Source organism: Enhydra lutris, unplaced genomic scaffold (assembly GCF_002288905.1).
Source record: "Enhydra lutris kenyoni isolate GAN:26980312 unplaced genomic scaffold, ASM228890v2 scaffoldscaffold14, whole genome shotgun sequence".
Classification (NCBI taxonomy): domain Eukaryota; kingdom Metazoa; phylum Chordata; class Mammalia; order Carnivora; family Mustelidae; genus Enhydra; species Enhydra lutris.
In genome coordinates, this window is record NW_019154098.1 from 38,536,009 (window position 1) to 38,561,143 (window position 25,135).

Here is a 25,135-nt window from a genome sequence, read left to right on the forward strand (position 1 = left end):
AGGATGTAAGAAAGAAACTTAAGAAACAAACCTGTAGCAAAAGAGCATCAAAATTTGAATGAAAGACATTTTTGAGGGCTCTGGACTCAATCTGTTCTTATGTCATGAAGGAAATGCACATACACATATAGTCCAAGTATTCTATGACACTAATTACTGAAAGTATGTATACAGATTACAACAACGATTAATAACAAATGAAATTTTGGTTTTACCAAGCTCATTAGAAATTACCTGGTGGTAAATCAGGATCTGTGGGAGCAGCCTGCTGAATTCTTCGAGGTTTTACTGATGATTTCGTGTTCTCAGTAGCACTACGGTTGGTAGAATTAGAACCACAGCTTTCATGGTCATCCTATTTTTTTTTTTTTTAAATAGAAAAGTAAAGTATCAACCACCATTTAAGAATTAGGAAAGGTTTTTCAGTTGAATATATACAATTTATGGTTACTAAATTTGATTAGCTAAGACTTATTTTTTAGCTCTAAAAAAATTCTATATAACTGAACAATTCTTATAATTTTAACTCTCAAATGGCATTTAAAAATAACAAGTAGTTTAAACCACAAATTCTTCCTTTCTTGAGTTGGTATCTAAACAAACCACTTGGCGGCATAAAAAAAAATTCTTATATATGGCTTTCACAAAAGAAGACTAATAGAAATTTTTAAACACTCTCCATCTGAATACAAAATAAATGGAAAGGGAGCAACCCTCTCAGGGCCCCTCCCTCCTTGGGAACTTTGTACTATCACTTTACTATCCCTCAATAAAACTTGCTTCACTGCCCACCACTCTGTCTGATCTATCTCTTCATTCTTTGAAGCAGCGTGACCAAGAACCGCAGGCACTGATGGAGAAAAAATCCTGTAACATTCCTGGGGGCTCGTCAGGGATCTCCACCATCATTAAGGTCAACTAACAAATAAAGGTCCTCAAACTACAATTGGTGGTTCAGATGGAGCCTCACATGGAGGTCAAAACCAGACATCTACAGGAAACCCCTTGACAGATCAGGATGAAAGGAACCCTGACTGCCACCCCATCCAATGCCCCCCCCCCCCCGCAACCCCCAGCAGGAAGTAGCTTCAATCTGTCATTGCCCTTCTTCCCTAACAGCAGTTAGGGTTACCTCTTCAGATGGGGGAATGACAGACAGCTGAAAGGCAGGCAGGCAGGAAAACGGGCCCCCACCCTGAAAAGGATTTTACACCACTCTGGAAGAAGCCCTCCACCCTGTCCCAAATGACAGAGACAGATGACAAAAATCTGATTGGATGACAGATGCAGGGAGGGTTAATCAGATTAAAACAGCCCTCCAGCAAGCCTATGAAAACCCTTGGATTTAGAAACTCAGGTGGCAACCCTCTTAGGTTGCCTCCTTGGGGGCTTTGTACTATCACTTTTCTATTGCTCAATAAACCTTGTTTTGCTGCCCACCAAATAATATTAAAATAATAATAATAATAATAAAAAATAAAAAGGATCTCAACTCTTCCTCATTTTTTTGCTTATATGTTAAGGCCCTCAGTATTTTGTGTGTTAAATTAAGAATTCAAGCTGTTTTCTTTTTTCTTTTCTTTTTTTTTTTTAAAGATTTTATTTCTTTATTTGACAGAGAGAGATCACAAGTAGGCAGAGAGGCAGGCAGAGGGAGAGGAGGAGGAAGCAGGCTCCCCACCAAGCACAGAGCCCGATGTGGGCGTCGATCCCAGGACCCTGAGATCATGACCTGAGCCGAAGGCAGAGGCTTAACCCACTGAGCCACTCAGGCGCCCTCCAAGCTGTTTTCTTAATCACCTCAATGATTAATCTTAATCATCCTTAGACTCCTTTGCATCCTATTATGTTCACTGCCTTGATTCAACAAGTTTGTATAACACTCATATGTGCTAATTTGTTGGACATACAAAGACAAATCAGATTTCATACCGGTCCTCAAAGATTTCAGAACCTATTGAAAACATATATAACCAGTTCTACAGAGTACTTCTTGTTTAAGTTAGGAATAGAAAAAACTAGTGAGGTCAGGCTCCTAAAAGTGAGTATAGGAATGTTTAGGTTAAGATTGGTGGTTAAGATGGAGGGAAACTGTAAGCAAAAGCAAAACAGCATATATGTATGTAGCATGTACAAGGAATAATGATTACTCCAATAAAGTCAAAGTATGCAATGCTTAAGATGAAAGAACTGAAGCTGCAGGCATGAACCAGCACAATAAAAATGGGTTAACATTAAGAACTATAAAAGATGTTCTCAGTTTTCATTCTAGTTGTCATGTTTCAAGATTTGGTAATTAGGATGCCAGTAACACATAAGAAAGGAGATTTAGTAGCTCTAGTAGAGAGACAGGAGTGGGAGCAATAAATAAATAGTTCAAAGAGTAAAAAAGAAATTAAAGTGGAAACAATAAACATAGATTGTTCTTTCAAGAAGATAAGCAATACAGGGAGGAAATAGATGGGGCAGTAATAAAGTAAAAGCATCTAGCATCTTCTTATTCCTGTTTTGGGGATAAAGAGTACATTCTGCCAAAAGAAAAGATACATATGAAGACAGACACCTGGATGGCTCAATCAGTTAAACAGCTGCTTTTGGCTCAGGTCATGATCCCAGGGTGCTGGGCTCAAGTCCCATATCAGGCTCCTTGCTCATCCGGGAGACTGTTTCTCCCTCTGCTTGCTCTGCCTGCCAATCCCCCTGCTTGCGTTCTCTCTCTGACAAATAAATAAATAAAATCTTTAAAAATAAAAAAAGAGGGGCGCCTGGGTGGCTCAGTGGGTTGGAGCCTCTGCTTTCGGCTCGGGTGGTGATCTCAGGGTCCTGGGATCGAGCCCCACGTCGGGCTCTCTGCTCGGCAGGGAGCCTGCTTCCTCCTCTCTCTCTCTGCCTGCCTCTCTGACTACTTATGATCTCTGTCTGTCAAATAAATAAATAAAGTCTTTAAAAAAAAAAGATACATATGAGGAAAGATCAAAGGTAAAAATATAGGAGCACATTGGTGGTTCAGTCGGCTAAGTCTGACTCTTGATATCGGCTCAGGTCATGATCTCAGGGTTGTGAGATGGAACCCCGAGTCAGGCCCCACACTGGGGGGTGGAGCCTGCTTAAGATTCTACCCCACTCTCCCCCTCTCCTAAGAAAGAAAAAAAAGGTTTCAATACAAAGGATAACTGACAGTGTACTGCGCCTCTTAATTCATTAATCAATAATAAAATTATAGCACAAGAATGAAGAGGAATTCAGTTTTTCTATTTTACATATTTGAAGACAAAATTTCAAGATTAAGAAGGAAAATCACTAAATTTACCAATCTAATAGGATACTAGAATAAGAACAATAAGACCTTTAGACAACAAAAATTCTTACTCAATACCATACCAAGAGAACAAAACAATTATATAATATTATCTTTTACAAGATAACATGGCTTCAGATGCTAGTGATATACAGCAAAAGAAAAAATATTTGTTTGAAACTTCAATACAAGGAGAAAGTAAAAGATCTGTTATCATAAAGAAAAAAATTCTCACATGAACTTATGTTCATTTTAAGTTAATGTAAAACAAACTTCACAGTGTTTCATTCCACAAAACAACTTCACTATTCAATCTTTATAATGACATCTTCTGTTATTTTGGGGGATGTTATTGTCTCTAAATACTAAAAGACTACTACTGTGAATAAAACCTTACTGTAATTACTTTTAGTTCAGCTTACATCCTTAAAAATGTCTGTAGTCATACACTTCTGTACAACGTTAACATTAAAAGCACACTATTAATTTTTGAAACATATGGTTGTCTCAAAAGCCCAGAAGTAAAACATGTTCATTAAAGAAATGTGAAAAAGTTCCAAGTGAACTGCCAAAACTAGCATAATTATGAAAATATTTAACACTGAAACCATCTGAAATCACATACTGTATATAGATTACAGTGATGTCATAATAAACATTCCAGCCAAAATGCACTAAAACTACTGCAGTCCAATAAATCTGGCATACATGAGATGACAAACATTTTAATGTAAAAGAACAAGTTATTTTTATTTTGTAAAAGTTATTAACAGCAAAAAAGGGTAAAATGCATAGACTAAACATAAAACTTCAAATAGTTGAAGAAAAAAAACCGTGAATAAAGCTTCCTACAAACTACACATTTTGATTATTAAAAAAAAAACCTAAATAATTTGCTTAAAAATTTATAATAAGCCTAAAATTTTAGTATGCTTTAAAAATCATTAATCATAATACTCATAGGAATATATTCTATAAAACAAACACTACCAAATGTGCAAATGCAAACAATTCTTAATTATGGTTAGGAAATAAGGGTTGCGTATACAATTAGAAAATAATTCTTTTAATAACTTGAACATGTTTTTATTTCAACTACATTTTAATTGTATCAATTATAAGTCAGCTTCCATTCAAATCCTATCCCAACTACATTAAAAATAAAGCAAAACAAGAATTACAATATTTACCATTAAAACTGGAATTATTTCCATCATTAGGAGTTCACCATCTGCTTCTAACCAGTATGCATCATTTTAGACATATTTTACTTCATCAAAAGTCTCTAATTTCTAATAAAAGAAACCCTGTTCTCAAAAATACTAGCTAAAATGTTTTGAGATAATTTTTAACCCCAAACACATCACAGTTATATCTTTCTTATTTAGGTTGCAATTTTTCCCAAAATGTCTGGTAAGTATATTTCATGGCAAAAGAATGTTTTCTCTTGGGGACCACATAGCTATTTCTGAAAATACTGCCCTTTGCTCCTCATGAAACAAGCAAGAATGTCATTTCCTTAGAAAAGTTCCTAACAGAGGGAAAATGTGGCAAACACTGTATTTAGATAGATCCATTACTTTCATACTGACAGATCATAGGATCAGGCTGCATATTTTTCACCTTAGCCCTCATAAGAGGGAGTCAATTAAAACTTGAAACCCATCAACCCCCAGATTCACAATGGTATGAATAAGATTGAGGATATGACTTAAAACAGGTGGCTCAATCATTCTAACTCCTTGTTTAAAAAAATAGACAAAGAGGTTAAAATGCAAGAAAAGAATTGAAGAAAAAAAATTGAAAGGTAGAACTAAGAAATGATGTGCTTCACGCTCTTTAACCTTGTGGCGTGCAGATAAGCAGAAAAGGACTGTGGCTTCCCTGGAAGCTCTGGTCACCAAAAACTACTGAAATATAAAGTGAGGGCCTTGCAAATGAACTACTACAGACATCGTAAGGACATGCACCTTTATCTTCTCCAGTTGCAAGTACCCTAGCAATTGTCAAATGCAATAAAGAATCTCTAAGAGTAAACCTGAACTTTCAGAGACCAGACAAATAAAGTCACCAAAGCTGGGGTATACTTGGAGACCACCAGAAAGAGCCAGGGAAAACACTAACTTTCATGATAAAAATGGGAATCTCGGGGCACCTGGGTGGCTCAGTTGGTTAAGTCTCTGTCTCCGGCTCAGGTCATGATCTTGGGGTCCTGGGATCGAGCCTCTGCTTGGCAGGGAGCCTGCTTTCCCCACTCTCTCTCTCTACCTGCCTCTCTGCCTACTTGTGATCTCTGTCTGTCAAATAAATAAATAAAATCTTAAAAAAAAAAAATGGGATTCTCTGGCTCACCTTTACCCTGATAATAATATTAATCAACTTAATTTTAGTCATTAAATAAAGTACCTAGCACATTCAAGAAGGTATGTATGCCCCCAATCTCTTCACACACCAACTTTACCTACAGAAGAGGCTGCATCCATCTTCTCGCCCATCAAGAGTGAGAATAAGAGGCTGGGCTGGGCAAGAAAAGAAAGTTGATGCCCCCTTACAAGCCTTTGCTTGATCCTCCAAAAAGGAGGAATAGCTCATCTGACAAGCCAAACCTGAACACTCCTTAGGCCACATTTTTTTATTTTTTTAATTATGTTTATGAACATATAATGTATTTAGATGTCGTCACTAACTGTAAAGACCTGTGTGGTGGAACTTGTCTTCTATGTTTGAGATCCACGCTACTCAAATAACAGGACCAGAGCCATTTACCCCAGATTAGCCATCTCTTCTCCTGACTTGTTCTTGTTTACACACACACACATACACACACAGACCCAACCCAAGATACTGCCCCAGCCAGAAAACTATGATGGTTAACGGCAACACATTTAAGGAAAAATCCATCCTATATTATTGCCTAGGACATCCCCTTCCCTCATGTCACTAGACATATATTATATTGCCAACCTCTCTTCCTCCTCCTCTCTTTTTAGGCCACTGGATTGAACTGATTAACCCACTCATATTTGATAGGTAAAATAGGCAGAAATTAACAGAGGAAAGAACAAAAGCATATACAGAGGCATTCTGGCAAAAGACACATCCTACTATCTAATTTTTCCCTTTGCTTGAGTAGATTAATAAAACCACTTCTCTTACATATAACTTCCTTCAGCAAAAAGACCTGATCAATGTGTATGTATGGGTTAGACACCTAGAGAGAAAATAACTAGTGTAAATAGATGGCCCTTATCCAGGTACTTTACTTCCCTAATTGAGGAACAATCCTTATATGCATAAAAAGGTTAAAAGCAATGTAGGTTAGTCAGCAATCATAGGTGTCACAAAGAAACAATAATGACCTTTCTTGAATACTTACTACATGCGCCAGGCCAGGCCTCAAGTATTTTAAGGATGAGGAAATTAGAGCTTAAGAGGTCCCAAGCTCAAAAAGATAGCAAGTGACTGAGCTCGGATAAACACCCAGCTCTGTCTGACCGAAAAGCCCCTCCTATAAACCCTTTCCTAAACTTGAAAGGAAGACCAAAAAGCAGGAAGAATGAAAAAGAAGAAAGGCAGAGAAAAAAAAAAAAGAAGAAGAAGAAGAAGAAAGGCAGAGAGAGAGGAAAAAGACAAATAGAAAAAAAAATTTTTGTGGGACTTCTACTAATGTCACCTACTGCTAATGACATTACATTCATCTCTCTTGATCCTCTTAATAACGCTATGAATTAGACACTATTCCCCATGCAAAAGTATCTCCATTTAAAGATGAGGAAACTAAGGCAAAAAGAGATTAAATGGTTCAAAATCACACTGGTATTAAATCACATAATCCTAACCATAGTTGCTTTACTTCCTCCCTATTAAAAAGGCCAAGTAACAGTACAGTACTGAGTACAGTATATTTGGAGGAGGAACTGATCACAGTGAGTTTTAGCCAGAAAAATGTCACGAAGGACATGAGGTTTGAAAAGACTGTGTCCTACAGGACAAAAAAAGGGGGACATTGAACCAAGAAAGGTGGTAAGGAAGAAATCATGTGTCCTTATTGAAGAGAATAAGTAGTCCAATTTAGGTTAAGTAGAGAACAACAAAACATGAGGCTATAGAAAGCTAGAGTAAATTATCTCTACTGTGAGTATCTTCCTTACAGGAATTTGAGCTTTATTCTACATATTTGGTTAGTCAATGAAACTTAGGAGTGAAAGATTAACAAAATGAAGTACTTCATTCAGGAAGAAGAATCTTCTGGTTGTGACAGAAAGCAAAAGCAGAGATACCAACAATTTACAGAATATTATAAACGTTTAGAAATTAGATGATGTGGGAAGTAGCAATAAGAATGCTTTTAAATGCTTGCACCTCAAAGTCAACACACATAAAATAAACTCTGCAAATGACTGTTCCTTTTCCCTTACCCCCATTTCAAAAAAAAATAAATAAATAATTCCTCTGTTCTTTACATCCTAATTCAGTCAACAAAACTACCATCTTCTCAGTCTAAGAAAGTAAAAGGCGAACTTTTAGATCTCTATTCTAACTTTGCAAAGTGATGCTAATGAGCTTTGAAAATTTCAGGACAGAGTGATGCTTGACCATGAAGCATACAGGAGGACACTGCACTCCAAGCACCAGACGACCCAGGAAACATCCATGTATATAGTAGACTCATTTTTGGGTATGTAGCATTTCTGGTGAAGGCACATCAACACCAATATGTACGTCCACAGGGGAACTGAACATGTACAAGTCAAGATCATAAGAGCAATCAAGAGTTAAAGATTTGGGGCTCATCCTAATAGAGGCAATATTTGAAGCCAATTTCCAATTGATTTCCAATAAAAAAAAGATAAGGATTAACGCTCCTAAAATATGGCAGACTAGGTAAGTGGAAACATTTGAGGCTGGGTGATGCTAACAATAAAGTTTAAAAAAAAAAAGAAAGAAAATTTTAGCCAGGTTCAAACAGTGAATCAGACTGAAGAGTTATGCTCAAGGTATAGGAGCTGACTGAGGCAGGTGAGGAATAAAGAGGACTCAAAATGGTCCAAGTATGGGAGGAGACCATTACCAAGCTCAACACTTGAAACCAGTAACATAGTAAAAAATTCCAACTCTTGAAAAGAGGTCAAAAAGAGCTATTGCCAGCTCCTGCCTAGAATTGAACGTGAAGCTGCAAATAAGAATTGACACAAATAACTTTGTATCACCCCATATCAACACCCAGGAACCCTAAATTGCCAAAATAAGACAGCTCCAGAGGAGAAGCCAGAACAAGTTAACTATAAAACTACTAGACAAGAGATGAGCAAAAGGGCTGGAGAGAGAACAGGTGGTAAAATAGATAGTGACCCTATTCAAAATAATCTTAAAAACCACTATTCTAAAACACACAAAGCAATCCAATGCCACAACAGCTAAAGAAATCAATGACATGCACTCACAGTTATGTTAATCTTCTAGAACAGATTTAGAAGGTTTTAAAATAAATGTATTAAAATCCTCACACAGTGATATGAATCAATAATATCTACACACACACACACACACACACACACACACACACACACACACACCACACAAAGGAGGTAGAGAGATAGCTCCTCCTTCAGCATTATGATTATAGAACTATATTAAATTTAAACAAACCAACAGCACAGAAGAGAGCCCAGAAACAGACCCAGACAGAATACTTAGAATATGAGACAGGTGGCATTATAAATCAGTGGGGAAGAAAAACTATTCAAATGGTACAAGAGCCAGTTAACCACATGCCTGCCTCACACTACACATGAACACACACACACACATACACACATTCTAATAATTTAATTTCTAACCATTCAGTATTAACTTGTTTTCTTCCTGTCTCCAAATTTAATTTAAGGGTTCAAATTATTTGGGTATTACTTAAGCAAGGTATCTGAGTAAGTGATAATTTAACACTAAATAATACCTTACCTCTCCCAATTATCTGTTTCTACATAAAGATCATATAAAGACACAAAAACTCTACTGTCCACACTGAAAAGGTCATCTCAACATAAATGTCTGTAGACTAAATTTTCAGTAATCAAAAACACACAAATTCTCATCATACCAATTTAGAAAAAGCAATATATAGTATTCATGCTCTTTCAGTGGAATTAAATGTTAATTTGGGATGGTCACATACTTTAAAGGGAAGGCAGAGTTTTCCCATAAAAGTCCAGACAATAAAAATTTAGGTTTGCAATCTGTATAGTCTGTTGCAACAAGTCAATTCTGCCATTGCCTGTTGAAAAATCAAAACAGGGATGCCTGGGTAGCTCAGTCTGTTAAGTGTCTGCCTTCAGCTCAGGTCATGAACCCAGGGTCCCTGATCAGTGGGGAGTCTGCTTCTCTCTCTCCCTGCTGCTCTGCCTACTTGTGCTCTTTTTTTCTCTCTGTCAAATAAATAAATAAAATCTTTTAAGAAAGAAATAAAAGAAAAAAATGAAAACAGCCATAGACAATATGTAAACAAATAAGACTGGCTGTATTTAAAAAAATTTATTTACCAAAAAAGGGGGTAGGCCCATGCACCGTAGTTTGATGACCCCTGCTTTAAAACATTTGTCCTAATAGAAATGTATAGGATAAACATTTATCCAACTTGAAATTGCATTATAACCCAGTGTTTTCATCATTTGCCTTAAGGGAAAAAATTCAGACCACCTCCACGGCTAAGAATTTTTGCTTGGCAAAAGTACTGCCAAGAAGACACGGCATTTCTATTATTATCCTTTTGGCTAATTTCTAATGAAAGAGTAGATTCAAAAAGAGAAAGGAAAGCAAGTGGCGGTAAGAAAATAGGCTTAAGTTTCTAGGAGAAATAGAAATATATATAGAAATACATAAGCATTTCTGCAAGGAAATAATATATGTAACTACAGCATATTATCAAAACAGCATATTCCAAATATATATAAGTATATATGTGATAATGCTGCCAACATGGTAAAATAAGATCTAAAAGTAACCTGGGAAAAAACATGGGTGGAAAAAATGGAAACATCCAATCATATGTAATTCTAAAAAGGGGGAAACTCCCAGAATATCCTAATATTCTAATAAGAAAAAAAAAAGCATTTCAGATAAATTTTCGGTGAAGCACAGAATTGTCCCAATAGAATTTGAGTGCATTCTCAATAGTACTAAAACCAATTGATATTTTAAAGAATTTCAAGTGTTTTAAAAGAATGAAAAGATTAAAAAGTATTTAATTATACACTATAACAACATTAGCAAGTATAAAATTCATAAATTCTTAAATATTCAGATGATAATGAATCCTTTCGCTTTAGCTATGAAAGGGGCCCTTACTTCTAAAGAAGTGGTATAATACTAAGTATGCGGCTTTTAAAAAAAAGGAGGAGGGGGTAATAAAGGAAAAACTCAACAACCATAATGTTTACCATATTCCTCTTTCAATAAGAAATGCCTTATTTTGGGGACGCCTGGGTGGCTCAGTTGGTTAAGCAGCTGCCTTCGGCTCAGGTCATGATCCCAGCGTCCTGGGATCGAGTCCCACATCGGGCTCCTTGCTCATCAGGGAGCCTGCTTCTCCCTCTGCCTCTGCCTGCCATTCTGTCTGCCTGTGCTTGCTCTCTCTCCCTCTCTCTCTCTGACAAATAATTAAATAAAATCTTTAAAAAAAAAAAAAAGAAAAGAAATGCCTTATTTTGTATTTGAAACCCCCTAACATCTATTCTAAATTTCAGTGTCCACTTATACTCAGGCTTTAAACAATGATCAAGAAAAGATGTAATTACCTTTAACTATTCTAAGAAAACAATGTTTTTTGTTTTTTTTTTGACAAGCAGAGAGTTTTAGTTTAGGCAAGGGTGTTTCTTTCTCCTATTTCTTTTTTTTTTTTTTTAATTAACATAGAATGTATTATTAGCCCAAGGGGTACAGGTCTGTGAATCGCCAGGTTTACACACTTCACAGCACTCACCATACACATAACCTCCCCAATGTCCATAATCCCACCACCCTCTCCCTGCCCCCCTCCGCACAGCAACCCTCAGTTTGTTTTGTAAGATTAAGAGTCTCTTATGGTTCGTTTCCAGCCCAATCCCATCTTGTTTCATTTATTCTTTTCCTACCCCCCCAACCCCCCAACGTTGCATCTCCACTTCCTCATATCAGGGAGATCATGTGATAGTGATAATTGTCTTTCTCCAATGGACTTATTTCGCTAAGCATAATACCCTCTAGTTCCATCCACGTCATCGCAAATGGCAAGATTTTATTTCTTTTGATGGCTGCATAGTATTCCATTGTATATATACCACATCTTCTTTATCCATTCATCTGTTGATGGACATCTAGGTTCTTTCCATAGTTTGGCTATTGTGGACATTGCTGCTATAAACATTCGGGTGCACGTGCCCCTTCGGATCACTACATTTGTATCTTTAGGGTAAATACCCAGTAGTGCAATTGCTGTGTCGTAGGGTAGCTCTGTCTGCAATTTTTTGAGCAACCTCCATGCTGTTTTCCAGAGTAGTTGCACCACCTTGCATTCCCACCAATGGTGTAGGAGGGTTCCTCTTTCTCCACATCCTCGCCAGCATCTGTCATTTCCTGACTTGTTCATTTTAGCAATTCTGACTGGTGTGAGGTGGTATCTCATTGTGGTTTTGATTTGTATTTCCCTGATGCCAAGTGATGTGGCATCAGGGAAAAGTACAGTATCCTTTCCTGATTAAAGGGAAAGTACAGCATCCTTTCCTGATTAAAACTCTGCAAAGTGTAGAGATAGAGGGTACATACCTCAATATCATCAAAGCCATCTATGAAAAACTCACCATGAATATCATTCTATATGGAGAAAAACTGAGAGCTTTTCTGCTAAGGTCAGGAACATGGCAGGGATGTCCATCATCACCACTGCTATTCAATATAGTACTACAAGTCTTAGCCTCAGCAATCAGGCAACAAAAAGAAATTAAAGGCATCCAAATCAACAAAGAAGAAGTCAAACTATCACTCTTTGCAGATGATATGATACTATACGTGGAAAACCCAAAGGACTCCACTCCAAATCTGCTAGAACTTCTACAGTAATTCAGTGAAGTGTCAGGATATAAAATCAATGCACAGAAATCAGTTGCATTTCTCTACACCAACAACAAGACAGAAGAAAGAGAAATTAAGGAGTCAATCCCATGTATAGTTGCACCCAAAACCATAAGATACCTAGGAATAAACCTAACCAAAGAGGCAAAGAATCTATACTCAGAAAACTATAAAGTACTCATGAAAGAAATTGAGGAAGACACAAAGAAATGGAAAAATGTTCCATGCTCATTGATTGGAAGAACAAATATTGTGAAAATGTCTATGCTACCTAAAGCAATCTACACATTTAATGCAATCCCTATCAAAATCCCATCCATTTTTTTCAAAGGAATGGAACAAATAATCCTAAAATTTGTATGGAACCAGAAAAGACCTCGAATAGCCAGAGGAATGCTGAAAAAGAAAGTCAAAGTTGGTGGGATCACAATTCCGGACTTCAAGCTCTATTACAAAGCTGTCATCATCAAGACAGTATGGTACTGGCACAAAAACAGACACAAAGATCAGGGAAACAGAATAGAGAGCCCAGAAATAGACCCTCAACTCTACGTTCAACTAATCTTCGACAAAGCAGGAAAGAATGTCCAATGGAATAAAGACAGTCTCTTCAACAAATGGTGTTGGGAAAATTGGACAGCCACATGCAGAAAAATGAAATTGGACCATTTCCGTACACCACACACGAAAATAGACTCAAAATGGATGAAGGACCTCAATGTGAGAAAGGAATCCATCAAAATCCTTGAGGAGAACACAGGCAGCAACCTCTTCGACCTCAGCCGCAGCAACTTCTTCCTAGGAACATCGCCAAAGGCAAGGGAAGCAAGGGCAAAAATGAACTACTGGGACTTCATCAAGATCAAAAGCTTTTGCACAGCAAAGGAAACAGTCAACAAAACCAAAAGACAACTGACAGAATGGGAGAAGATATTTGCAAATGACATATCAGATAAAGGGCTAGTGTCCAAAATCTATAAAGAACTTATCAAGCTCAACACCCAAAGAACAAATAATCCAATCAAAAAATGGGCAGAGGACATGAACAGACATTTCTGCAAAAAAGACATCCAGATGGCCAATAGACACATGAAAAAACAATGTATTCTTTATTAAAAAATTATAATTTATATATCTAATAAACTTGTTTTTCAGAGCCCATACTCTTTAACAGTTTAAACAGTTAGCAGTTTAAAGTCTGTCTCATTTGTAAAAGAGCAATAATGATTATTTTTTATTTCATAAAGGTGTATCCAATCTCTTATTGGCTTTTCTCTGATACATGAAAATTCTCTGTTAACAAGAACTACTTAATACAGAAAAAAGCCCTAAATAACATCTTCCCCTTTCTATGACGTTGCTGTTTGCACTGTATGTATTAGAATAATTTTATATATACTCAATGATATTTCCTATTTTTCCTTTTATATATTTTTTATATATTGTTTTATACAATGCAATTCAGAGGCAAATAATGTTGTTAATAAATATGATACTAAAATTGAGAATGAGATCTAATTTGCAGAGATGTCTGCATTTAGACAAACTGAAGCAAACAATAAAACCTGCCAGGAGAGTTAAAGAGTGCACTGTAATACGGGTATGAGCCTAGACTTCGGGAGGATCTCAACAACTGAAAGAATACTGATTAGAAGAAGCACCTCTGTGTATGCAGGTGCACAAAATAGCCATGAACACCAAACAAGATGCTCTCAAAATTACTCAATCTTTGGACAATGTGGACAAATTTAATTCTCCCCCAAAAAGATATCAACTCTGAATATTACAGTCTTTTATAATCACCTCAAATTAGAAGGACAAAAATTCACTTACAAGTAATATTAACAGATCATTACAGAAGTTTAAAAGAAAAGATCCATTTGAGTAGTAAGGGAAGAAGCCAGATTACAGTGGGTTAAAGAGTAAGTGGTTGTTGAGTAAATTGAGACAGGAAAAGACTCCCTTAAGCCTAGACAAAAAAAGAGCCTGAAAATAGTAAGACAGAATGGAGGTGGTACAGGAGCATATTTAGGATACTTTGCACAGTGGATGCAGGAGACACCAGCTGATAAGTGGGAAAAGAAAGAGTCCTCAATGTCAGAACATTATTTATAAAGGAATCTTTTAAAAGTATACAGATAAGTCATACTGTAAAATAATATTCTAAGTATTGTGGGCATAAACAATGCAAGAAGCTTTATGTTCATTGTTCATAATCATCACAAACATCCTATAAGATACTGTATTTTAACAAATGAGGAAATTAAAGTTCATAAGGATAAACAGCTTATCAAAAGTGAAAATTTTTGACAAGTTTTAGAGTTTGTTAAAGTCTTGAAATTTTGAGTTCAAAAAAGGAAGGAATTACTTTAAGCTGTTTCTATTACTCTCACTAAAATCCTTTCATCTTCTTAGAGTTAGCCATTTTTCTCTCATTCCAATTCTTGCTGTTCTATTTTAAATACAAAGTAGGCAGAGCTGCTATTACAAAAGCCCTAGGCATAAGCAGATAACCAGGAGTTAACCCAAAGGTTAAATCTAGAAATCAGAATTGTTAAGCAAAGAAAGCAGCAAAGATTTTCTCAAACAAACAAAAGCTGAAAGAATCTGCAGCAAGTTGAAATGACTACAAAAAATATTCAGGTTCTTCAAGCATAATAAAATGCTGCTAGATGAAAACTTTGATCTATATAAAGAAATTAAGAAATTGAGAACTATGTGGATAAATACAACAGACACTTTTTCCTATGTTTTAATTCCTTAAAACACAGACTGTTCAAAGCAATCATAATAACAACATATTGCAGATTTATAATATATAGAGAGGAGTTATTACAACATTAGCACCAATGATGGCAAGGGATAAAGAGAAGCATACTGTCGTAAGCACACTAAAGAATAATATTTACATTACCCCTGAAGTGGTATATTATTATTTGAAAGTAGATGATGTAACCTAAACACGCACATTGTTAACCCTAGAGCAACCATGAAAAACTGGAGAGAGCAAATAAACCAATAACAAGGATAAAATGGAATGCTCATATATACTCAGCTAATCCAAAAATAGCAGGAAAAGAAAAAAGATACAAGAATTAGATGGGACAAATAGGAAACAAAAAGACACTCGACTTAAGACCAACCTTACTAAAAGCCACATAAAATATAAATAATCTATTACACTCCAACTAATAAACAAACTGTCAGACTAGTAAAACCCAACTCTGTCTATAGAAAACTCAGTTCAGATATAGACTCAGTAGTTTCTAAGTACTAGATATCCAGAGTTTCAAAAAAAACTAACAAACAAAAAAGACAAAATGAAGTAATTCAAGAAAAAAAGAAAATTAGCAGTATGCAATCATCAGAAGGAAAATCAGAGAACCATTACATTTTATTAATTGAAAGGGAACCTACACACTAGATCTAGGATCAAACAAAAGTAAAATAGTAGAAGCTGCAGTCTGTGTTCATCATTGTTAATGCCAGACAACACACTGAGATGCCTTAAGGCTAGAAAGGAAAAGAGAACATGCAACCACCACCAAGCTGCAAAGTATCAAACCAGCATTGTTTTCTGTTTGCAGCACTGAAACATATAAATTACAGTGTCCACAACACTGAACACTGTAATTAAGGTTGCACTGGCACTTCTATTACAACCCCATATTTTCATTCATTCATTCATAACATTCTTTGAAAGTCCCTCATAAAAATAAAAGACTTCATTATTTATTTGAATCCAAATGTGACTTTTCTTCTTTCTAAAGAAGAGATACAAGAGAATGAAAATACCATTTTCAGCTCAAAAGAACAAAAGGGAAAAACTTTCCAAAGATAAAACAAATATAACAGGACCCCTCAAAAACATCCAACATGAATTAAATGAATCCAACAAGAATTAAAACATCCTCAGTAAGTTTAATTTTTTTATTAAACCAAAAATCCAGTTTATGCCAAGTTCGGTTTTCATATGGCATATATTTTAAGCTTATATATGCCATAATAAAAAATTCTAGGATTTAAATCAGTAGATTTTTTTTAAAGCAAGAACAAAGCAATTTATTAAAGTAAAAGTAGGGGTACCTGGATGGATCAGCTGGGTAAGTGTCAATTCTGTTCCAACTTAGGTCAAGATCTCAGAGTCATGAGGTCAAGTCCCAGCTCTGTGCTCAGGGCAGACTCTGCTTTAGATTCTCTCTCTCTCTCTCTCTCCCCTGTCCTCCCCCAGCAACACTCACACATGCACACATTCTCTCTCTAAAATAAATAAAATCTTAAAAAAAAAAAAAAGTCAAACTATATACAAACTGAAATACCTAATTTTGTATATCTTGGGAGATTTTTATTACTGTCAATTGCAAACAAGTGAAGTTAATAAATCAAGTGAAGTTAAATACACTATTCTCTTTCTACCTTTTTATATGTAATACAAGTAAAATTCCATGTTCCCATAGAGAAGAATACAGAGAAGAATACACAATTGTTACACAGAATTCTTAATCATCTATATGCCAATGGAAGAAAATAGCAGTGTTGAATTGCAATGGAAAACTAAAATAATCTGTATTTAATTGTGGGGTGCCTGGGTGGCTCAGTCGATTAAGCATCTGCCTTTGGCTCAGGTCATGATCCCAGGGTCCTGGGACTGAGCCCCACACATAGGACTCCCTGCTCAGCAGGGAGCCTGGTTCTCCCTCCTCCCTCTGCCATTCCCCTTGCTTGTGCATGCTCTCTAATAAATGAAAAAAAAACTCTTTTTAAAAATTTATTATTTTTATTTAATTTTTGTGGATTTGCTGCTAGTAACAGATTTTCTTATACTAATATTTAAATTAATCAAAGCTCTCTAGAGAGTATTGGAAAGCCAGAGGCAAAACATAAATTTTGTGAAATTCATCCATCAAATAGATTATATATAAATAGTGAAGAATAGAATTTTTTCAATGGATTTTTATAAAGACAAAAGACATTTTAAGATACTGTTTACACTAAACTTGAAGTAAGGGTATTCTAATTTGCCAATATATTAATGGGAATCAAAGCATCTGGACTTTGTTGATAAAGCAATGAAAATTTACTCAGACAAATCATTCTCATCTATTATCCATGTCCATAAATGAGATGCTTATTTTATACATTGTATTTCTTTAGGTTCTACAGTTATCAATACAGTGTCAGTGTGATGAACTACAAATGATTTAGAGAACCTGAAACATGAGAGAAGAGAAAGTGATCCAGGAAGCCAGGCTAAAAAGATTGAGAAGAACTACAGAAGCAATAGAAAGGTAATCATTAATAAGTTTTAAGCACAAGAGTTAAGCAATCAGGACTACAGTTTAGGAATATCCTCCCTGGAGGCAATATTAAAAATGGTTTGGAGAGAAGTACCAATGACAACTGAAAGACCTATATTCAAGAGATAGCACAGGAGTGGAATCCAGAAATGGATGAATAATTGAATAAAAGCAGTACAGAAAGTTAAGGATGACTTCAGCATTTCTGAATTGAAGATAAATAACAGAACTATTATTTACAGGAAATATAAAAGGATTAAAGGATTTGAGGCTTAGATTAATTCAATTTGTAATAGTCACATAAACAGAGATCCATTTTGCTCTTAATGTTAGAGCTCAGAAAATGAAACTGAACTCTAAGAATTTTATTAATTAACAGAATAATTAAACCCACAGAAAATAAAATTATCCAAGGACAGGATTAAAATATTGAAAGCCTAGTACACTCAATTTAAATTTTGTGATGGATGGCAGAGAAGACGTCACAAGAGAAGACAGACTGGTGCCAAGAGTTGGGGAAACAATCAGAGGAGCCACAGAAAGTGAGGTTTTCAGAAAGAGATCAAAATTATGAACTATCACAGTTGAGTGAGGATCAAAAAGTAAATGAAAAGTGTCCACTGACTTTTCCAACAGTGATGTTACTACTGACCTTTGCTGAAGTGTTTACAATGGCATCATGGAGGCATATTAACTCAAACTGCATAACAGACTTAAACATACAACTACAAAATTCTTAGAAAAAAATGTACAAGAAAATCTTTGCTATCTTGGGCTAGGCAAAGAGTTATTAGATTTGACATCAAAAGCACAAATGCATAAAAGGAAAAACTGATAAATTGGACCTAGTCAAATTTAAAAACTTTTGTTCTCCAAAAGGCCCTGTTATGAGGATTAGAAGACAAATTACAAACTGCAGGAAGTATTTGCAAACCATATACCTGAGACAGAACTTGTTTCTAGGATACAAAAAAGAACTCTCAGAACTCAACACTGAGAAAACAAACATTCAAATTAGAAAGTGAATAAAAAGCATGAATACACATTTTACTAATACATGTGGCAAATAAGCATATGAGAAGTGTTCAACATAATTATCCTAAGGAAAATGCAAATTAACACAAAATGAGATATCACTGCATACTTATCAGAATAGCTAAATAAAAAGTAGTTCATGCTAGTGAGGACAAACAGAAACTGGATCACTCCTATACTACTCATGGGAATGTATAGTAGGCATAGCCATTCTGGAAATCAAGTTAGCAGTTTCTTCTAATAAAAATGGACTTCCCGGGGCGCCTGGGTGGCTCAGCGGGTTAAAGCCTCTGCCTTCGGCTCAGGTCATGATCCCAGGGTTCTGGGATCGAGCCCCACATCAGGCTCTCTGTGAAGCAGGGAGCCTGCTTCCCTTCCTCTCTCTCTGCCTGCCTCTCTGTCTACTTGTGATCTCTCTCTGTCAAATAAATAAATAAAATCTTAAAAAAAAAAAAAAATGGACTTCCCCTCGGATGCAATGATAGTGACCTTGAGCACATATCCCAGAGAAATGAAAACTTATATAAGCATAGAAATGTGTACACAAATGTTTAGAGCAATATTACTTATAATATCAAAAATGGGAAGCTACCAAAAAGTTGTTCAATGGATGAATGGCTAACAATGAGACAACACCTGTTGACATCACAGCAATATGTCACTGGGGCCTCCTGCAATCTCTACTGATGCTGACTTCAGCTAATGGAGCTGCAGAGACTACACTATAAAGCCTACCACAGACCAAAACTACATCATTTCATCCAGCCAGGGCCCTTGGACCTGCCCACAGGTAAAGGTCTGACCCACCAAAACCATTCTGTAAAGTGTCTGGAAGAGGTGACTGCTCCGAATATGCAGACATCAATGCAAGGCTATAACACACACACACCCAAGGAAACATGACACCATCAATAGTACACAATTTTCCAGTAACTAATGCCAAAGAAATGGAGACCTACAAATTGCCAGACAAAAAGTTTAAAAGAATTGTTCTAAGGAAGTTCAGTGAACTGCAAAAGCAGACAGATCACGCAATGAACTCAGGAAAACAAAAGGTGATCAAAATGAGTTTGAGGGACGCCTGGGTGGCTCAGTTGGTTAAGCAGCTGCCTTCGGCTCAGGTCATGATCCCAGCGTCCTGGGATCGAGTCCCACATCGGGCTCCTTGCTCATCAGGGAGCCTGCTTCTCCCTCTGCCTCTGCCTGCCATTCTGTCTGCCTGTGCTTGCTCTCTCTCCCTCTCCCTCTCTCTCTGACAAATAAATAAATAAAATCTTTAAAAAAAAAAAAAAATGAGTTTGAGAGAAAGAAATCATAAAAAAAGAACTCAACAAATCCTGTAGTTGAAAACTTAAATTTAAAAATTCAGTATCAACACCAGACTTGATCAAGTAGAAGAATCTGTGAACTCAAAAATAAATCATATGAAATTGTCCATTCAAGGGAGAAAAACTAAGAAAGAATTTAGAAAAATGAAGAAAACTATGTTAATTATAAGATATCATAAAGCAAAATATTTACATTATTGAAGTGTCAGAAGAAGAGATGGAAAGGGGGAAGAAAGCTTAAAAAAATAACAGCAAAAACTTCCCAAATTTGAGAAAAGAAAATGGACTTCCAAGAACATAAAACTCCTAGGTCTCCACACAGATTCAACCTGCAAAGGACTTCAACCAAGAGATACTATAATAAAACTGTCAAAAATTAAAGACAAAGAGAAAATTTTTAAAGCAGCTAAAGAAAAGAAACTAATCTCGTAAACACAAAGAAAATAAGGCTATCAGCTGATTTATCAGTCAGAAGAACATGAGATGGTATATTAAAAGTGTTGAATATATCTTATTTAGTGGAACTAACACACAAGAATACTTTACCAGGCAAGGCTATCCTTCAGAAATGAAAGAGAGGTCAAGATGTGCCCAGGCGGGGAAGCCAAGGGAGTTCATCACTAGGCCTATACTATAAAAAATGTTAAAAGGAATTCTTCAAGATAAAATGAAAGGAGATTAAATAGATAACTTGTTAAATAGGTAAGTATATAGTTAAAGCCAGAAAACTTTAATACCGTAATGGTGATGCATAGAAATCACTTTATTATGACGTTTAAAAGACAAAATTATTGGAGTACCTGGGTGGTTCAATCAGTTAAGCATCCAATTCTTGGTTTCAGCTCAGATCATGATCATGAGTTCATGGGACAGAGCCCTGCATCTGGCTCTGCGCTCAATGCAGAGTCTGCTTCTGATTCTCTCTCCTGCTCTCATACTCTCTCTCAAATAAAATCAATAAAATCTTTTTCAAAAAGACAAAGTTATTAAAAAATATCTACAGTAATTTGTTAGTGAATACACAATATAAAAATGTTAACTGTGACATCAAAAACATAAAATATGTGGGAGCAATAATGAAAGACTAACATTTTTTGATGTGATAGGAGTTAAGCAGTTATTGACTTAAAACAGATTAAGATGTTTTATCAAAGCTTCATGATCACATAAAACAAAAACATATAGTATATTAACAAAGAAAAAGAGAAAGGAATCAAGGTGGCTCAGTCAGTTAAGCATCCAACTCTTGATTTCAGCTCAGGTCATGATCTCAGGGTTGTGGGACTGAGCCCCATGTTGGGCCCCTCACTCAGTGGGGAGTCTGCTAGAGATTTTCTCTCCCTCTCCCTCTACCTCTGTCCCTCCCACACATCCATGCACTCTCTCTCTCAAATAAATAAATCTTTAACAAATGGGAAAGAAAGGAATCAAAGCATGCCACTACAGAAAATCATCAAATCTAAAAGAAAAACAGAGAGAGAGAAATAAAGGGACAAAGAAATGCAAAACAACCAGATAACAATACATGGCAATAATAAGTCCATACCTATCCCTAATTACTTTAAAGGTAAATCAAATAAATTCTCCAGTCAAAAGAAATGGAGTGACTAAATGGATGAAAAGTTAAAAAAAAAAAAAAAAATGGCCCAAATACATGCTGCCTAGAAGAGCATATGCCTAGCACATATGCTCAAAATTAAGGGATGGAAAAAGATATTCCATGCAAGTGGAAACCAAAACACAGCAAGGGTAGCTATAGTTATAATTAGACAAAATAAACTTTAACTCAAAAGCTATAACAAGACACACTGATAAGTCAATTCATCAAGAGAATATAATCACTGTAAATATACATGCACCCAATATTAAAACACCTAAATATATCAACAATTCTGAAGGCAGAATTATACAGCAACATGATACTAGTAGGAAACTTCAATACCTCACTTTCAACAATGGATAGTTTATCCAGAGAGAAAACCAATAAAGAAATACTGAACTTGAACTAATCTTTATAGCAAATGGAACTTACAAATATAGACAGAAAATTTTACCCAACAGTAGAATACGCATTCTTCTGCACAAATGGAACATCTTCCAGGATAGAACATATTGTTAGATCACAAAACAAGTCTTAACACATTTAAGAAGACTGAAATAATACCAAGTACCTTTTCCAAACACAATGGAACTAGAAATCAAGAACATGAGGATAAGTTAAAAATTCACAAATACATGAAAATTACACAGCACACTTCTGAACAATGTGTCAAAACAAGACTTCAAAAATGAAATCAAAAATATCCTAAGGGGCGCCTGGGTGGCTCAGTTGGTTAAGCGACTGCCTTCGGCTCAGGTCATGATCCTGGAGTCCTGGGATCGAGTCCCACATCGGACTCCCTGATCGGCAGGGAGTCGGCTTCTCCCGCTGATCTCTCTCCTCTCATGCTCACTCTCTCTCTCTCAAATAAATAAATAAAATCATTTAAAAAAAAATATCCTAAGACAAACAAAAATGCAAAAGCATACCAAAACATATGAATGCAGCCACAACAATTCTAAGAAGGTAGTTTACAGCCACAAGCAGCTACTTAAGAAAAAAGAAAGATCTCAAATAAGCAACCCAATATTATACTTCAAGGAACAAGAAAAAGAACTAAGCCCAAAGACAGCAGAAGGAAAGAAACAACAATGGTCAGAGCAAAAATAAGTAAAATAAAAACTAGAAAAACAATAGAAAAAGATCAACAAAACAGGTTGGCTTTTAAAAAGATAAAATGGACAAGTCTTTAGCTGGAAGACCAATAAATAAAATCAGAAATTTAAGAGGAGACTTTACAACTGATACCACAGAAATATAAAGGATCTTAAGAGACTACTGTGAACAATTATACACCAGCAAACTGGGCAACCTAGAAGAAGTGAATACATAGCTAGAAATATAACCTAGAAACATACAAATCATAAAGACATAAAACACTTGAACAGACCCATAACTGGTAAGGATGTCAAATCAGTAATCTAAAATCTTAAATCTCAGAGAGGAAGATGACAGCAAAGGAGGAGGACCTAAGGCTCGCCTCATTGCACAAATACAACTAAGTAACTAGCAAATCATCCTAAATACCCCAAAAATCTATCTGTAGACTGGCAGAACGAACTCCACAACTAAAGTCAGAGAAGAGCCCACACTGAAGAAAGTAGGAAGTGCAGATGTAGGGCTTGGGAGAGAACTGGATGATGGCCACTGCTGCAGCAGGGAATGAGCCACAGTTGTGGAGAAGGGTGAGAGACAAAGGAGCACACAAGGGAGCACTGGAGGAAAATGCAATTACTTGGAAAGCAAGAGGGCCCAAATTTCCGCTATACAGCGACTTGGACTTTTATCTCTATAGAGAAGCATAGAATCAGACACCTGTTATATAATATGATATAGGAAAGCCTTGAAAAAGACAGATCAACTTTAGCAATTACTTGTAAAGCAAGAGGGCCCAAATTTCTTGAGATCTTGCCACAGCAAGGCTTAAAGGCTACAGCTTTAAAGGTCAGTGTCCTTGGCCCTGAGCTCACAGGACATCAAGGCTGTTCTTGGAAAAAAAAGCAGGACAAACAGCCCATGGACATACAGAATGGAAAGAGCAATCTGAAGAGCATGTGGAGCACACAGTGAGAAGGTTAGTTGCTCATCTTGGAGCATGTCCCAGAGAGACAGTGTTCCCAGAGACACCCCTCCAGGAACACAGGGACCAGCAGGCACTATTTTCCTCCAGGGTGACTCAACTTGAACACAGAACCACCTCCAGAAATGAGCTCAGCTCCAACACTCACTATCTAACTTGTTTACACAAAGCTCCACCCATGACACTCCTGTGAAACTGCTCTTCCCAATCACAGTTTTCTCAGTCTGAGCCTGGTGGACGGATGCCCCAAAAAACTGGCCCAAACATCCGCCAACACAGTCTCCTGACCCAGGAATTTTGCAAGTCTTCAGGTCCAGCAGCAGAGGCAACAGGTCTCATTTCAGAACCAGACCAGAGCACACCTAGTTAAAACGCATCATATTCAGACCAGAGCCCACAAGAGGCAAAGAGAGCCTCTGAAGATTGGCCTGAAAGAAAGCAGCCAGGACGAAACAGCAGAGCACATACATTACACACTGGAGACATTCCAGGAGCACCACACCCTGGGGAGCAGGGGACACTAAACAACAGGGCACTATATGACCTCTTCTTCATAAGGCCATTACCCTCAAGAAGAGGGAATATCAGGACACCTGGGTGGCTCAGTCAGTTAAGCATCTGCCTTCGGCTTAGGTCATGATCCCGGGGACCTGAGATTGAGTCCGACGTCGGACTCCCCGTTCAGCAGACAGTCTGCTTCTCCCTCTCCCTGCCGCTCCCCCTGCTTTGTGCTCTCCTGACAAATTAATAAGTAAAATCTTAAAAAACAAAAAACAAAACAAAACAAACAAACAAAAAAAAAAAAACAACGGGAAATTTAGCCACCTTTCCTAACACACAGAAATAGGCACAAAGATTTGGACAAAATAAGAAGCCCAAGGAATTCGTCCCAAATCAAAACAAAACAAAACAAAAAAAAACAAAATAAGAACATTGTTGGAAATTAAACAAAACAGATAAAAGTTAACATGCCTGATGGAGTATTTAAAGCAGTGATCATAAGGATACTCACTGGATTAAGAGTGGGGGACATTAGTGAGACCATTAAAGCAGAAACAAGGAATAACACAACAAAGACAAAGGGTACAATAAACTAAATGACAAACACCTGATGGAATGAATAGCAGTCTAGAAGAAGAAATGAATTAATGACCAAAAGATAATGAAAGTGATTAAGATGAAAAGATGGAAAAAATAATTATGTAAAAAGAGAAAAGACTTAGGGAACTCAGTGACTCCAAAGGTAATAACATTCATATCTTAGGAGTCCCAGAAGAAGAGAAACAAAAGGGGGCAGAGAATTTATCTGAAGAAATAATACCTGAATACTTCCTTAATCTAGGGAAGCAACAGAGGTACAAATCAAGGAGCCACAGAAAATCCTAAACAAAA

The 25,135-nt window shown here is 36.4% G+C and overlaps 1 protein-coding gene across 5 annotated transcripts in view; it reads right to left on the minus strand.

Moving 5' to 3' along the window:
* LOC111146810 (vacuolar protein sorting 13 homolog B) overlaps nt 1-25,135 on the minus strand; it is a 755,552-nt gene that overhangs the window by 701,292 nt on the left and 29,125 nt on the right. For all 5 annotated transcript variants that reach the window (XM_022502501.1, XM_022502502.1, XM_022502500.1 and 2 more), the window contains one exon: nt 235-355. In XM_022502501.1, coding sequence (XP_022358209.1) covers nt 235-355 — 121 coding nt within the window. The remainder of the gene's footprint in view (nt 1-234; nt 356-25,135) is intronic.